This window comes from Setaria italica, chromosome II (assembly GCF_000263155.2).
Source record: "Setaria italica strain Yugu1 chromosome II, Setaria_italica_v2.0, whole genome shotgun sequence".
NCBI classification, from domain to species: domain Eukaryota; kingdom Viridiplantae; phylum Streptophyta; class Magnoliopsida; order Poales; family Poaceae; genus Setaria; species Setaria italica.
The window spans coordinates 31859823-31875115 of NC_028451.1; the positions used below are offsets into that span (position 1 = coordinate 31859823).

Here is a 15293-nt window from a genome sequence, read left to right on the forward strand (position 1 = left end):
GCAGAGTGGCCACCGCATCTCGCTCATTTTGGAAGCGTCTGAGGTTCTCCAAATCCGCACCAGACCACAGCCCACCGACCGCGTCCCCCACGTCCCCGAAGGCCCGAACCCGGCACCGCACCGCGGACTCGTGGCGAGCGGAGCTCGTTTCAGGGGCGCGCCGGCGACCCTGCGCGGCTGCATTCGCATTCGCCACGCCAGCCAGCCGCTGCAGCCCCCCGGCCGCCAAAAAGCGCTGCTCGTTTCGGCACGCGATATAAAGATAAAGCGGGCGGGCGACACAGCCAAAAAGCTAAGCTATCCCAGCGCCCGCCCGAGGCAGGACGCAACAGCTAGCAGGCAGAGCACCGCACCGCGAAGCAAACCAGAGGACGAGGGGGGGAAAAGAGGCCGCGCCCGCGAGGGAATCACCGGCCCGGGCGCGGGCCGCCCACCGCCCACGCCCAGCCGCCGCCGCCTTCGCCGCTGCTGCCCACGGGATAAACCACCCGTAGCCTCCCCTGACGGGCGCATTGCGGCTTGCGGTGCGGTGCGGACTACGACGGGACGGGTGCCGAGGGAATAAAAGGGCCGGGCCTGGCGGGGCGGTGCGCGCAACCACCGCCGTGCCGCCAGCCTCATCCTCCTCGTCGCGGCGATGTGGACGCCGACGCGCGGGAGCAACGCGCGGCGCAGCGGCCACCGCCGCATCGCGGACTACCTGGCCGACGACCAGACCACCACCACCGACGCCTCCGACAACGAGTCCTACACCACCGCCTATGGGGAGGAGTTCTTCGCCGCCGCGGCCGGGAGCGGCGGCGGCGGCATGCTGCCGGCATTCCTCGCGGACCAGGGCGACCTGGTGGAGGTCATGCTGGAGCTGGACGAGGAGTCCATGGTGGTGCGCAGCGTCACGCCCACCGCCGCCGCGCTCTACGGCGCCGCCTCGCTCCCGGCGCCGCCGCCCGCGGGGATCGGCGTGTCGCCGTCGCCGCGCCACACGCCGTCCGAGGGCGGCGGCGGGCGCCTGAGCCGGTGCTCGTCCACGTCATCGCGGATACGGAGGAAGTTCGCGTGGCTGCGGTCGCCGTCCCCATCCCCGTCCCCGGCGCACCGCCCCACGCCCGCCGAGCTGCAGCGGGAGGCCGCCATGGCGGCGCGCGAGCGGCGGAGGGAGCAGGCGCAGCTCAACCGATCCCGCGCGGGGGCACGGCGCGCGCTCAAGGGACTCCGCTTCATCAGCCGCACCACGGGCTCCGTCGAGGCCGCCGAGCTCTGGCAACGCGTCGAGGACCGCTTCAACGGCCTCGCGCGCGAGGGGCTCCTCTCCCGCGACGACTTCGGCGAATGCATCGGTACGACGCCGGCCACTATCACGCATCTCGCTCTCCGTGCCGCCGCTCCTCCTCCTTCCTCTTCTTCTTCTTCCCTGGCCACAATTCGCATTGTTATCCCCACCGCACATGCGACAAGGACAGCTCGATCGCAATCGCGACGTCCCTGGCCGCGCATGGCGCTCACCACCTCACCCACTCGGCGTCCTTGCTCGCGCAGGAATGGTGGACTCCAAGGAGTTCGCGGTGGGCATCTTCGACGCGCTGGCGCGGCGGCGGCGCCAGAACCTGGAGCGGATCACCAAGGAGGAGCTCTACGACTTCTGGCTCCAGATCTCCGATCAGAGCTTCGACGCGCGGCTCCAGATCTTCTTCGACATGTACTGAGCTAATTTCACACGCCCCCTCATTTTTTCCTTTCTTTCCCCGGATCCCAAGTAACGTTACAAATCGATCGATCCGTCCCAATTCCCGATGCGCGCGCACCTGCGCTGCGCTACGCTTTCCTTCCCCGCAGATTCTTGATAAGCTTCTTCTTCTTCCTCTGCCGTTCGCGGCCCCAAATTCAGGGTGGACACCAACGTGGACGGGAGGATAACGAGGGAGGAAGTACAAGAGGTGACTTTGTTTAACCACTTTTTTCATAATGAAGGGTTTTTTTTTTCACTCCACTCCGTGCATGATGCATCTCTGTTTTTAGCTCAACTGCCACCCCACAAGAGAGCAGAGCACTCTTCTGGCAGTGGCAGCATTAGAACCTTCTTCTTGCGGGCACCCTGCTCTCATTACCAAACCACTGCTTCTACTAGTGTAGTGTAGCTTACTACTCTTGTTTATTAGTACTAGTTGATTAGTATTTTACTGTGGTAAACTGTCGCGGTTTGTTACCGTTGACCACGTGCTCCGCCGCTAATCCAGCGAGTCGTTTGGCTTGGCCTCCCTCTCTCTCCTGCCACCGCAGCTGATCGTGCTCAGCGCCTCCGCCAACAAGCTGGCCAAGCTCAAGGAGCAGGCGGAGGAGTACGCGGCGCTCATCATGGAGGAGCTCGACCCGGAGAAGCTCGGCTACATTGAGGTACGCGCGTGCATTGTTCATGGCCGTATACTCTACGTATACGACAGGCAGCTCTTCTTTTTCTTTTTTTTTTTTCTCGAGCAGCGGAGTAATCCGTACATGTGCTGCCGTGCTGACACGTGTTCCGCCTCTCCCCTCGCTCGCCAAGCTGTGGCAGCTGGAGGCGCTGCTGCTCCAGCGCGACACCTACATGAACTACAGCCGCCCGCTCAGCACGGCCAGCGGGGCCCAGTGGAGCCAGAACCTCGGCGTCGGCGGCGGCGGCACGCTGACGGTCACGGGGGGAGGAGGCGGAGGAGCGGACGGCGGCTGCGGCGCCGACGGCGACCAGGCAGGGGTTCCGCGGGAGCGGCGGCGCCGGGGCTGGGGCGTGCGGAGGGCGGCGGCGCGCGTGCGCGTTGCGGCGGAGGAGAACTGGCGGCGCGCGTGGGTGCTGGCGCTGTGGTTCGCGGCCATGGCGGCGCTGTTCGTGTGGAAGTTCGTGCAGTACCGGCGCACGGCGGCGTTCCAGGTGATGGGCTACTGCCTCCCCACGGCCAAGGGCGCCGCCGAGACGCTCAAGCTCAACATGGCGCTCGTGCTCCTCCCCGTCTGCCGCAACACGCTGACGTGGCTGCGCTCCTCCTGGGCCCGCTTCTTCGTCCCCTTCGACGACAACATCACCTTCCACAAGGTACGGGCTCTCTACCCTACTCGACTGTCCACTCCATGTCCATGGCTCCTCCCCAGCCGCTACCACAAATATCGTCGCGGTCCGACGTGGCGTTGCCACCGAATCACGGTAGATTCGCCTCCAGTGATGGTAAATACTAATCCGACGGCCCGGGGGGTCGGTGGTTGGTTCGGCCGTCGCCGTCGGGGACGAGGCGCGGCGGCCCTGTCGTACGCGGCGGGAACGTGGCGCGCAATGATTGGCCGGCCACGTGGGGGATCCCGGATCCCGTGTGGAAGGGCCGCTACCCGGCTGCGCCCCCATGTGGTAGCTCGAGACTTTGGGTTACCGCCCGCCAATGTACTCTCACTCTCCCGCCGGCGATCCCGGCGACGACGCGCTTGGCGTACACCGTACTTGGCAGTTAGCACGCCGGGCCGGGGTCCCAGATACGCAGAGGACAAGTCTCCATCCCATGTTCCGTGACGCGGCCCAATGATTCCGTCGCGGCGGCGACTGGGACACGCCACAGAAGATCCCTTGCCCCCGGTGAGGACAAGCACGTAGTAGTACTAGTGGTACTGCTCCGTAAACGATCCAGTCAAAAGTCAGAGCCGCTTCCCGGTCGGTGAAAGTCCTACTTGGACCGACAACTCGTCCCTGTCGTGTGGGCCCTCTCCCCGGAATCCTGTGTGGGTCCCAGCAGAGGTTCCGGTCCTGGTGGAAAGTAACCGGGCACTGTCCGGTAACTAACCTATCAGTCACCGTTAGGTAGGTGGTGACTCGTGACCGGAGCAGAGACCAACCATGACGTGCGTTCACCGCCGTCACGTCACTAGCATCGCGAAATTACCAAGAGAAGAAACGTTTGCTGATTAATTACTGCATGCTAATTTTTGTCGTGTCGTTGACTCTGTTCTCCTCTCCCCTGTGTGTGTTTCAGATGATCGCGACGGCGATCGTGGTGGGGATCACGCTGCACGCGGGGAACCACCTGGCGTGCGACTTCCCGCGGGTGATCGCGGCGAGCCCCGAGGAGTACGCCCTGGTGGCCGGCGCGTTCGGCCCCGGCAAGCCCACCTACGCGGGCCTCCTGTCGGGCACCGAGGGCATCACGGGCCTCGCCATGGTGGTGCTCATGACCGTCTCCTTCACGCTCGCCACGCACCCCTTCCGCAAGGGCGAGCCCAAGGCCGGCGGCTCCGGCTCCGGCGCCGGCAGCGGCGCGGCCGCCGTCACGTCCCGGCTCCCCGCGCCGCTGAACCGGCTCACCGGCTTCAACGCCTTCTGGTACTCGCACCACCTCCTCGGCATCGTGTACGCGCTCCTGCTCGTGCACGGCTACTACCTCTTCCTGGTCCACCGGTGGTACGAGAAAACGGTACGTGCCCCACGGCCACAAAACCTTTTTTTATTATTTCCCCCCTGTGATTATTATTATTACTCGTTGCTGGGTGAGTGTGAGCGTGGGGGTGGTTGGTTGCGGCGTCGTGGCTTTCGGGAGGGCGACGGTTTTCTGTTTGGCCCGTCGCGAAGGCAAAGCGTGATGGTAACCGCCCCGTGCGCTTTGCTTTTCCTGGGACACGCCCCTGTCGCGGGCCTCGCCCGATCGCGAGCTCGCGCGGCTGCTCCTGCTGCTTTATGTTGCATTCTTCTAGAGAACGCCTCGTGGCAGGCAATGCCAATTATCCGGCCGCGGAAAAGGAAAAAAAAGGAACAAAAGGGAAAAGGAAAATATGCCACGAATAATCCAAGGCAGGAAGAAGACAGGAGGGGTTCCGTGGGCCTGTCTGGCTCTCTCTGCAGAGACGCAGAGTCAATCGCTTCGTGGTTAGCTAGATGACAGTCTACTAGACGATGACAGTCTACTAGACGCTAGTAGGTGAGGTGAGCTACAACGACGCGTGTGTTGGTGCATGAAGGCCGGAGGGCCGTTTGACGCGGGTACAGGGGGGCGCTCTAGTGTCGGTGTCGCCGGAGTCAAACCGGAGCCATCCCATGCTTGCCAGCCCTGGGCCGAGATCGTCAAAGGAAGCGTTCTTCTATCATCAGCGAGAGTTTACTTTGCCCGCGTCCGGGTCGGGTCCGTCCGGCTAGGCTCTTAAATACTGCGAACCACTGCTCGGCAGGCCGCGTTAAAAGTCTTGGTAATGGTATAGCGGTGGCGGCGGCGTCGGTCGTCGTCGCTGTGAGCTGTCGCGGGCGCGCGGGCAGGTGGTGGTGTGCTCCACAGCTCCGTGCCGGGTGCCGCCGCGCAGCAGCGACGTGTGGACTTTGGAGTCATGATCGGCAGATCTATGGACGGATCGAACTGCGGGTTCAGGAATTCTGGCCCCCTGGCACGGTAGCACTGCACCGTCAGTCCCCCATCCATGCACGGATCCTGTCAGGGGTTCAGGTGTGGGCTACCATACCACCAACCAGGTCCGCCCCTGCCATGCCAGCCCGAACGTGTTGAAAAATCATGCTGTCTTTAAGGCGAGGCCCGGCCAACTACATCATTTTCAGCAGATGATCATAATATACTACAAGCCAAATTTTCCTCTTTTCTTTTTTCTTTGTTTTAAACGTAGGTCCGGTACGGTCGTAGACTCGTAGTACTGTTGCTACACGCCTACACGTATGAGTGTTTATGATGGTCCTACACACACACTTGCTGGTGGATCTAGTGTTGCGCTCGCTTTACAGGGCACTTTCATTCGGATCTGGCGTTGAAAATAGGTGGGGATTGCGCTAACACCAATTATAATCGATGTATTAGATAGACCTGTTAGTGCTATCAATGCCCACAAATGCCCCCTTGCTTTACAGGGTGGAAGCACTGTTTCTACTACCCCGAATATAAATCCCCCATCTACTTCTGGTACTGCTCCATTCATCGCTGGATAACTCATTCGAAATGGATGTGCGATTCCCTCCATGAAACGGACGCGTAGACATGATCCATCCATCCAAAAAGCCTACCAGCTTTACACGAGGGGAAGCGGTTACAATGATCTCGCTTTACTTTTACCACTGCTCTGCGCCATCCCCACCACACGGCACCCCGAATCTGCAAGCGACGCCCGGGCATGCCTTAGCCTCTAAGCTTCCAATGATGGAATGGAACGCGCAGCAGGGAAGGGAAGCTTCTCCTAGCTGTTTTTTTGCTTGCTCCATTTAATTTGTTCATGGTGGTAGTATACCGGCCGGCACTTCTTTTCTTTCGTCCCACATTTAGGGGTTGGTTCGACTAGAGATCACATGGGACCCCGGCATAGTATAATCCCCGGCCGGCAGCAGGCGACGCGGCGAGCCTCCACATTTGCCACGAACCCGTCACTCCCCTAATGGCTTTCGTACATGTGGGTGGTGGCCTAGACTTTCTCCGCTTGCACTCGCGCCACTAAAACATGGCATGGCGCGGCGTGTCTCGGTGCCCATTACCATCTCACTATCTCACCAAACTTCTTCCAGGTTAATTAGTTACATGGCTTTCTGATGGCCATGCGTGTGTGCGTGCGAACGGTGACACTGACACGCACTTAGCACTAAGAAATGGCGATCGATAGAAATGCGCCCGGGCCCCTGTCACATGTAGGCGGTGTGGCAGCGGCACGACGCTGTCCAATTATTGCCGTGCTATCTGGGGGCAAGGCCGCGGGAGCCCTGAGTTGTAAAGGGGGCGCAGCATGGGGCATGGGGTATTCTTATTGAGGTGAGGGGTGTTGCTGCTGCCGACGGGCGACGGCATCTCATTCTCTCCGTCTTGGGATCGATTCGGATTAAAGAGCCCTGTCTATGCCTAGTGAAAGGCAAAAGAGAAACAACTCAGGACGGAAAGAAAAGAAGAAGAAAAAAAAAGGAAGAGACTGTAGTTCTAGTACTAGGCACCACTCGCCCCTAGAAAGAAACTTGCCCGCCATGTCTGACCATGGATGAAACTTCCCATGCAGTTCAGATTCGCCGGAGCTGAGTGCGTGGCACGGGGCGTTCACTGCTCGTCGCCGGCTGCTTTTCTTTTGTTGGCAGGGTGGTGTTGTAGTGGGAGCCTTGTTGTGACTGCGAGGGGCATCAGGACAGACAGGACCACCCTGCATTTCGAGGGAGGGGAAAATGCGGGGGGTCCTCAGATGCATCTCGCGAGTCGCGATTTTGCTTTTCCATAGGCGGAATTGGGTAACAGGCGTTGGATTCTGTTCGGTCCCGGCTGCAGGTGCGTTAGGTTCGGCACACACCGTGATGTTGATGTCAGTCACGTAGCTAGAGTACACGGCTCAAGAAATGGAGTTACCCGCAAATAGTGCCCTTTTTTTTTTATCAAGAGCTTGACCGGGCAAGCATTCCACTAAGAATCCGTAAAGAATGCCTTTTGGGATCCCTTTGATCAGTATGGTCTTTCCCGAATTTCAGTTACTTTGGTATAGGTGAGCAACTTGACAAACACGTCTAGAGAAATTCAGTTGTGCAGTCTCTGAACAATTTATTTGATTTCCTATGGATACATGCCATTTGCACAGTACTGAAGGTTCAGATGTTAGAAAGCACACTCCAGTGTCCAGGATACTGCTTGGTAGTTAGAGCTATCCTGTACGGAAATACAAGCCTAGTACTACATGTTTATTAAGCTAAAATTTCTCTAATATATTCGTGGGGATAAATGATTCAAGTATTAAACATACCGTGCTGCGGCGTTCTAGAAGCGCGGGAATCTGACAGCTGCCAAGCCGAGTGGTTCCACTTGTTAGTTTAGTGCACATTGTTTATCTCATCTCCTTTGGAACAATACCGTAAGGAAATTTCCTCTCGGAAACATTCTCATGTGAAAAACAGCGGTGCTGGTTGCCTGTCATGACTTTTGCACTTCCTGTAATCATGCTCTTGTTTCAGCAGCAGATGTTGTGTTTAAGTGCGTTTTTATTTAAAAAATGTGCTGACACTGTGATCTCTTGGTGATTTCAGACATGGATGTACATTTCTGTCCCATTGGTGCTCTACGTTGGTGAAAGGATGCTACGAGCCTTGAGGTCAAATGCTTATACCGTAAAAATTCTCAAGGTAAGTACTAAGTAGAGTAAGATTGGACTAGAAATTAAGGTTACCATAAAAACTTCGAGAAATTACACTCGAAGAAAGATAGAAAATAACAAGTTGCAACGATTCGGTAATTAATGACCATCACAAAGATCCAATTCCATGGAGTTGTATCCATCATTTTAGCATGGGTGACCAATTTAGTGACATAAAGAAATGTGCATGTGGACAGGAGCGATGGAAAATGTCGTAGCCTAGTCATGCTGGCACTACTAGGACATCTACAAAAGAATATAGGCCCTGCTCGAACATTTCTGTCCTTTAGAAATTGCCTGTCACTCTCTAATGATTTTCATGTCTCGAAAGTCCATGCTTTCTGGTTGATTGTCTATTACTTTATTCTTTCCTGGGTGCTCTTCTGCCCATCACAACATCAAATATGTTTTCTATCACGGTCTCACCAGATACGTAGGTGTAATAGGTTTTAGCATCTACAATTTGATTGATACATTTCTGCTTTTTTTTGGTACGGTTAGATTTGAATTAATGTCTTAGTATTACTATTAGGTGCTGCTGTAATCGTAACAAAGTGTCAAAACAAGAAACAAGCATGTGCATGCGGACATTATACATTTAAAAGAATATTGTTTGCGACAAAATAACACAATGTTTTGCCAAAATTAATACGATTCATGCATATGTTCTTATGTAAGTTTGATCACTTCAGGTGTGCCTTCTACCTGGAAATGTATTGACTATAACAATGTCAAAGCCCTATGGATTTCGGTACAGAAGTGGACAGTACATATTTCTTCAGTGTCCAATGATATCTCCTTTTGAATGGTTTGTATGACCTCCGATTTAAATCTCCTCAACTTACTCTTAGTTTCTGGTTTAGAAGGAGCTCACCTGCTGGTGCTTTGTGTTTGCAGGCACCCATTCTCCATCACCTCAGCTCCTGGAGATGACTACCTCAGTGTTCATATCCGAACAAACGGCGACTGGACACAGGAGCTCAAGCGCATGTTTGTCGAGAACTACTTCCCACCACATCTTAACAGAAGAGCTTCATTTAGCGAGCTAGGTGCGGCAGAACCAAGAAGGTCCATTGATCTCTTTTCCCACGGCTGCTTCTTTTACATACCTGATAGAACTGAAACTGAACATGTCTGTTTTCTGTGCCACAGCTTGCCAAAGTTGCTTGTAGATGGTCCTTATGGTGCCCCTGCACAGGATTTCAGAAACTACGATGTCCTACTTCTTGTCGGCCTTGGAATTGGTGCAACACCGTTCATAAGCATTCTAAGGGATTTGCTTAACAACATAAAGATAGCTGACGAGTTAATGGTACTGCTTCATCCTGTGTTTTTTCCATTTCGACATGTTGCGAAGATGCTTCTGCCTTTCTGCGTGGTTATAGCTAATATGGTTTTATGCTTCTATTAGGACTTGGCAATGGAGACTAGCAGGTCTGAGGACAGTGCCAACAGCTTCAGTGTCTCAACAGCAAGTAGCAACCGGAAGAGAGCATACAGAACAAGTCGTGCACATTTCTACTGGGTCACCCGAGAAGCCGGTTCATTTGAATGGTTCAAAGGGGTGATGAATGAGGTTGCTGAGATGGATAAGAAGGTAAGATCGCAGCATGCCAAACTTCCATCAATATCTCTGTTCTCTGCTTAAGTGTCTTCTGTCTGGAATACCCTGTGCTGTTATTATACTGACAACAATGTGCTCGTTGAAACCAGGGTGTCATAGAGTTGCACAATTACCTCACGAGTGTTTACGAGGAGCGTGATGCTCGGACAACTCTACTGTCGATGGTGCAGGCTCTGAACCATGCCAAGCATGGCGTCGACATCGTCTCAGGGACCAGGGTAAACTTAATTCTCCGAGACTCTGAAAAGCCTGTCTCCTGTTCTAGAGAACAGTTTTAGCGAAAGCAATAAGTCACTGTAAGCCAATCTGTCCATGTGTAACTCTGAACTGAACTGACCCTGTTGTGTGAACTTGGCAGGTGAGGACACATTTCGCCAGACCCAACTGGAATGAAGTCTTCACGAGGATCGCCTCCAAGCATCCGAATTCGACAGTTGGTAATCCTCTTGGCCCAGACAACCAATTCCCTCGAAGCAACTCTGAACCATCTTTCCTCACCGGACTGTCTCTGAATTCTAATGCTCCCAGGAGTGTTCTACTGCGGCGCGCCAACGCTGGCCAAAGAGCTGAAGACACTGGCGCACGAGATGAGCCACAAGACGGGCACTCGCTTCCACTTCCACAAGGAGTACTTCTGATAGAGGACTTGTTCAGTTCATATGATCTGATCTCTCCATAGTGTTAGGCACCGGTAAAGAAGACAGAGAAAGGGAAAATTTTGCACAGATGCAAGACAAACCAAGCTGACCTCTCCTCCTGATCTGGAACTGTACATAGCATAAAGCAGCACAGGATAGTTAGTACTAGTACTTAGCAGAATTTATAAGTATTGACAAAAAAAAAAGAAGAAGAAGAAAAGGGAAAGGGCAGGGTAGAGGCTGTTGACTCGAAGGTATTGGTAGACATGGTATACATGTACACAGTATAGTTAGGTAGGTCGTAGCTGTATGGACGGATGAATATACGAGGAGCCACATGCTGCCATTCTGAAATGTGAATGTGCATTGTTCAGGCATGTTCATTGGCTGCCCCCATGTGGAGATGTGATGCTTGGAACGATCCGTAGGCAAAGCTGGAGAAGACGGCGTGTGCTCTGCCATGTGAATCTTCTCCGCGCGTGACGCGTGCGAGCGTCCACGTCTCCGCGGCCCGGGGCGCTGGCGGTCTTGTCATGTGCCCGCCCGGCCGGAGGCGGTTCGCCTTCGGCACGTCTCCATCTGAGGCAGCGCGTCCCGGCGGAAGCTCCTCGTGCCCGTGGGCGCGGACGCAGCCGGCGGCGGCGCACGGCCGGCACCCGGCTCCCGGCAGCTTGCGGCAACTGGGCTGATTTTGCTCTGCAGGGGCCGCCTCTGAGTGGGCTGATTTTGATCTGCGAGCCCAACGCGGTTGGACCTTAAGTTTGGCCCGCGGCGCGCGGACGTAGGCCGAAACCTCCAATCGGAGCAAGCCCATCAGTATTCAGTATGAGGCACAGATGGGCCATGCCCAGTTTGCTTGGGCACTTGAGCTTGTTCGTGCTGCGCCTCTCTCTCGGCGCCCTTTTTGGTTGCAAGTGGTCGACGCGCCTAAAAATCGCTCCCCTGCCTGCCTGGAATATCGATGTGCGTCGCCGATATTACGAGGCAGGCGTCACGCCAGCGCCAGCCGCCAGGAGGCTCCAGCGGCAAGCCAGCAACGACACAACCACACAGCTAAAAGCTACCGCGAGACGTCGACGTCAAGCGCGCGGGACGCCATGCCGAGGCCGCATCATGCGATCCTAATTCCACAACTAGTTCACCGATGCGCGACGCGAAACGAAAGCGACTCCCTTGTTGCGCTGCGCCTCTCTTAGGCAGCTGTAGAGATCGAGACGATGCTCGGATGCAGACACTGGCCTGATGGGGCTGCCTGCCCAAGATTGGCTAAACCCATCTCGTTTTGGAAAAACAGAGCAACGATTTTTGTTCTCTCTGTTTTTTTTGGCACCACACTGGGAAACCGTTAGGTTCAGTTCACCTGACGTTCAACCGCTCCAAATTCCGATATACAGTATACATAAGCATTCCTGATCAATTCCTTATCCATGGATGTCGATCACATTATGAGCTAATCCGGCCGGCTTGCTATCCAGCTTGCAAAGATGGTCGGCACAAGGGTAGCATTCATCAGGTTGCAAAACAAAAACCAAAGTTTTGCAACTTGCAAGTCAAGCTTTGGTCTCTCCCAGGTAAAGAGGGCTTACATGATGTGAAATTCAGGGGGTAGTGACAAACAAGTGATGTGGATGGACAGACACATCACGCAGTGAATCCAATCATATCTACCGCGCGAGGTGAGCTCGTGTCACGTCCACTGAATCTCAAAGATGCCTGCGCCTTGCAGGAATAAACCTGTGTCTGAACGATCAAATATGCTTGCCATGACGGAGTATGCTGGAGTAGCATATATGGCAAGCATATTCCTGTGGTATCACTCGCAGCAGCTACAGCACGTACATCTCGATCGACATGAGTAGATAAATCATCTCGTTTTGCATTGTGTTGTAGCCGCAGACACCAAAGCCCATCGCAATCACTTAATCATGGTCCCATACTAGAACAGCATCAACCACTGATTTGCAGAATTGTTGTTTGCTTCGAATTCGACACCACCAAATCCACTAGCTAGCCTTTGTGGCTTGTGGTGCTACATGCTGGCGACAACAAGAACAGGCTAAATCGACTGCAAATTTCCGGGTATCCAGCAAAGTATATTAACATCCATTACGAATTTAATGAAGCATCAGCCAGCGTCTTTTCGTACCTTTTATTCTATTTTTTAGTGAAGGAAGCGTATGACGACTAGTCCTAACTCCTGAACACACCTTCATCTCCTGCTGCTAGCCGACGAGTAGGATGCAACTTGTTCTTAGAAGATCTTTGCGGACGATAATGATGTTTTATACAAGTGCAGGGCTATCCACATTTTGCTCTCTAAAGCTCTGAATAATCTCAGGCCTTTGTACATCTGATGTTGTATTGTCGCTTCCTAATCCTTGTATATTGTTGCATGGTATATTGAATGAACAGAGAAAAGCAGGGGAGCATTATGTTGTCTTCCACTATGAAATTCCAGGGTAGCTCTCACTAAATTCAATGAGTGCTCAATCAGGATAGACATCGATTTTTGTTTAACAACGTTATTAATTGGTGTCCTGTTAACTAATAAGCCGGTTCGGACTATTATATGCAATCAAGTCCTATAGTGTCTCTTAACCGGCATACATGACGTGTACGTTCAACCATATATGAAAAAACATTTTCCTGAGGCACTGAATATTATGTTCTCAGCCAAGATCTGGGCATGTTATAATTTGACATCTTCTAAATCTTGTTTTTTGCGCCTTGCTTTGCACGGTAGTGGGCTATTGGTAATGATCGAATTATTCCAAATACTTTTGGTGTTTCGCTAACTACCTTCTTCTAATCCACAATGAACAACAAGACAATATGTCACCACCCAACCACTGAATTACACAATTTGATAGGCTTTTCAAGAAAGCCATTGACTTTGGCTTGGAATCAAAGACTTTTCGAATAGAGGAAAATATATTTAAAAAATGAACAAAACATATACCAAGATTTTTCTGTACGTAACATAATTTTCATCGGGTAATTGAAGAGCCATTATTATCTAGTATTACTGTATGCATATCCATTTCTGCCGATGGCATGTTTAATATATTGAATTGCCGAGCAATTCATTCCATCGGAGATGAAGATAGCACAGCTTAGTTGCCCGGCAAGGCAGTAAGAGCGCAAATGGTGTGCTTTACCGACATAGCAGATGGTACTACTAATACCTATAGAGTGAAATCGCGGCACCTACAAATGGATGAGAAATGATCCACGCAATGGGAAGGAGGAATAGAGGATGAAGAAGAATCAAGTGTAAGATCAAGCGATGTTGGCCCCCTCGCATAAATCATCACTAGACTATATAGAACACGTCCCAACCATGGCAGCATGAGCCACTGGTGAGAAACCTAAACACTAGTATTTTGCCAAACATGCTTTCCCTTCATACTGGAACTGGAATTGATAGGTCAGTAAAAAAAATAGGACAACCGATAAAACTAAATGCGTTCTGAAGCACCACTTCTAATGTAAACATGCAAGAAAATCAAAAGAAAAGAAGCAGAAGCAGAAGAAGAAGAAGCAGCAGCAGCAGCAGCAGCTAGACACCATGGATGCAAGGATCTGAGCTAGGATACCACTGACATTTATCAGTTTCCAATTGTGCCATCGCACACAAAGAGCCCATCTTCGCCCTTTGGCCTTGGCCATAACTTACGACAATATCAAAGGGCAAAATTGCCATATCCACCTAATAACATCATTCCATTACTCCTACAACAACAATATACAGATTAACCATATGCCATCTCTAAAATGACAACTGTAATTCCAATCCTGCCCTCCTCCTCCGCGCTCTCGGCGAGGCCGTCAGCTCGCCGTCCCACAGCTTCACGACGCTGCCGTCGAGCGCCGCCATGTCGAGGTGGCGGTACCACCCCAGGTCGCCCCTCCGCCTCACGGCCATCTCCCTCTCCTCCCACGGCGCCGCCGCCGCCAGGGCCTTCGCCCTTCTTCTCTCCGGCGCCGACGCCGTCCTTCGCAGGACCGCGTCTACCTCGCCGTCGACCCTGTCGTCGTCGTCCGCGCATCTCCTGACGCCGTCCACAACTCCGTCGTCGGCGTCTCCCGAAACACCGTAGTACACCGTGAACCGGACCTTGGACGGCGTGCTCGGCTCGCCGCTCGGGGACGCCGGCTCGGCCGGAGCCGCCAGCCGCGGCTCTTCGATGGCAGGAGACGGCGAAGGAGACTGGGCCTTCGACTTGTCATCGACGATGGCGCTGCCTCTGCGAACGCCGGCGCTGACCGCGCGGATGCGCCAGAGACCTACGGCGGCAGCGAGCGCGGCGACGAGCCAGGCGTAGTACAGCGAGGCGGCGGCGGCTACCGCTGCGGGGAGGGAGTAGAGGCGCAGCGCGATGGCGTCCGCGGGCACCATGTCGAGGAGCTCCATTCGCGGCGTTTCGATGGTAAGTGGTGGTGGGGAGGTCTCGGCGGTGGTTGGAGAGCGAGAGAGGAGGTGGGGGATGACCCTGGTGCGGTGTGGAGGAATGGAGGATGGGTTCGGCCGTTCGGGTGGGAAGCGTATATATAGGAGGCGGACTGGGAATGACGGCATTGGTGAACTGCCTTGAATTTTTGTAGGTTTCACCTGCACACTTGAGCATTTTGTAATTTAAAATTTGCATTTTTTTGATTTGTTTTAGTCGGCAAAAAAGTTTTTTTGTGTGATTATTGAGACTCATTTTGATATCAATCTTAGTTAGCACATAAATTGTTGAATACAAAGGACAGGGACGTGGCAAATACGATTACCAATCCCATTCACCGAGTTAAATTGGACATGTCCGTGCTTGTGAATTCTAGAACAACAATTATTGCTAATATGCTCCTGTAGACCAATTAATTGTACCCTCCTCTATTATTTAGTTTTGATCTATACGATTGAATCATTAGTGGAGCTGAGGTAGAGGTACTGA

General features: G+C 53.6%; 2 protein-coding genes across 2 annotated transcripts; one reads left to right on the forward strand and one right to left on the reverse strand.

The window, feature by feature from the left end:
* Nucleotides 1–272: 272 nt before the first annotated feature.
* LOC101780214 (respiratory burst oxidase homolog protein E) lies at nucleotides 273–10730 on the forward strand. The gene is made up of 14 exons (XM_004956840.3): nucleotides 273–1337; nucleotides 1537–1696; nucleotides 1886–1934; nucleotides 2278–2391; nucleotides 2540–3064; nucleotides 3987–4424; nucleotides 7985–8080; nucleotides 8784–8899; nucleotides 8989–9159; nucleotides 9244–9403; nucleotides 9503–9688; nucleotides 9805–9933; nucleotides 10074–10152; nucleotides 10244–10730. The coding sequence occupies exons 1-14, from the start codon at nucleotides 638–640 to the stop codon at nucleotides 10351–10353; spliced, it is 3033 nt and encodes a 1010-aa protein (XP_004956897.1). The 5' UTR covers nucleotides 273–637; the 3' UTR covers nucleotides 10354–10730.
* A 3194-nt stretch (nucleotides 10731–13924) lies between these two features.
* LOC101779801 lies at nucleotides 13925–14880 on the reverse strand. The gene has a single exon (XM_004956839.3). The coding sequence runs from the start codon at nucleotides 14765–14767 to the stop codon at nucleotides 14123–14125; it is 645 nt and encodes a 214-aa protein (XP_004956896.1). The 5' UTR covers nucleotides 14768–14880; the 3' UTR covers nucleotides 13925–14122.
* Between the last annotated feature and the right edge of the window lie 413 nt (nucleotides 14881–15293).

Coding starts and splice junctions, on each gene's coding strand:
- LOC101780214 (XM_004956840.3), top strand. CDS start 638: ATGTGGACGCCGACGCGCGGGAGCAACGCGCGGCGCAGCGGCCACCGC. Junction 8,900..8,988: donor ATGATATCTCCTTTTGAATG/GTTTGTATGACC, acceptor TTGTGTTTGCAG/GCACCCATTCTCCATCACCT. Junction 9,404..9,502: donor AGATAGCTGACGAGTTAATG/GTACTGCTTCAT, acceptor TGCTTCTATTAG/GACTTGGCAATGGAGACTAG.
- LOC101779801 (XM_004956839.3), bottom strand. CDS start 14,767: ATGGAGCTCCTCGACATGGTGCCCGCGGACGCCATCGCGCTGCGCCTC.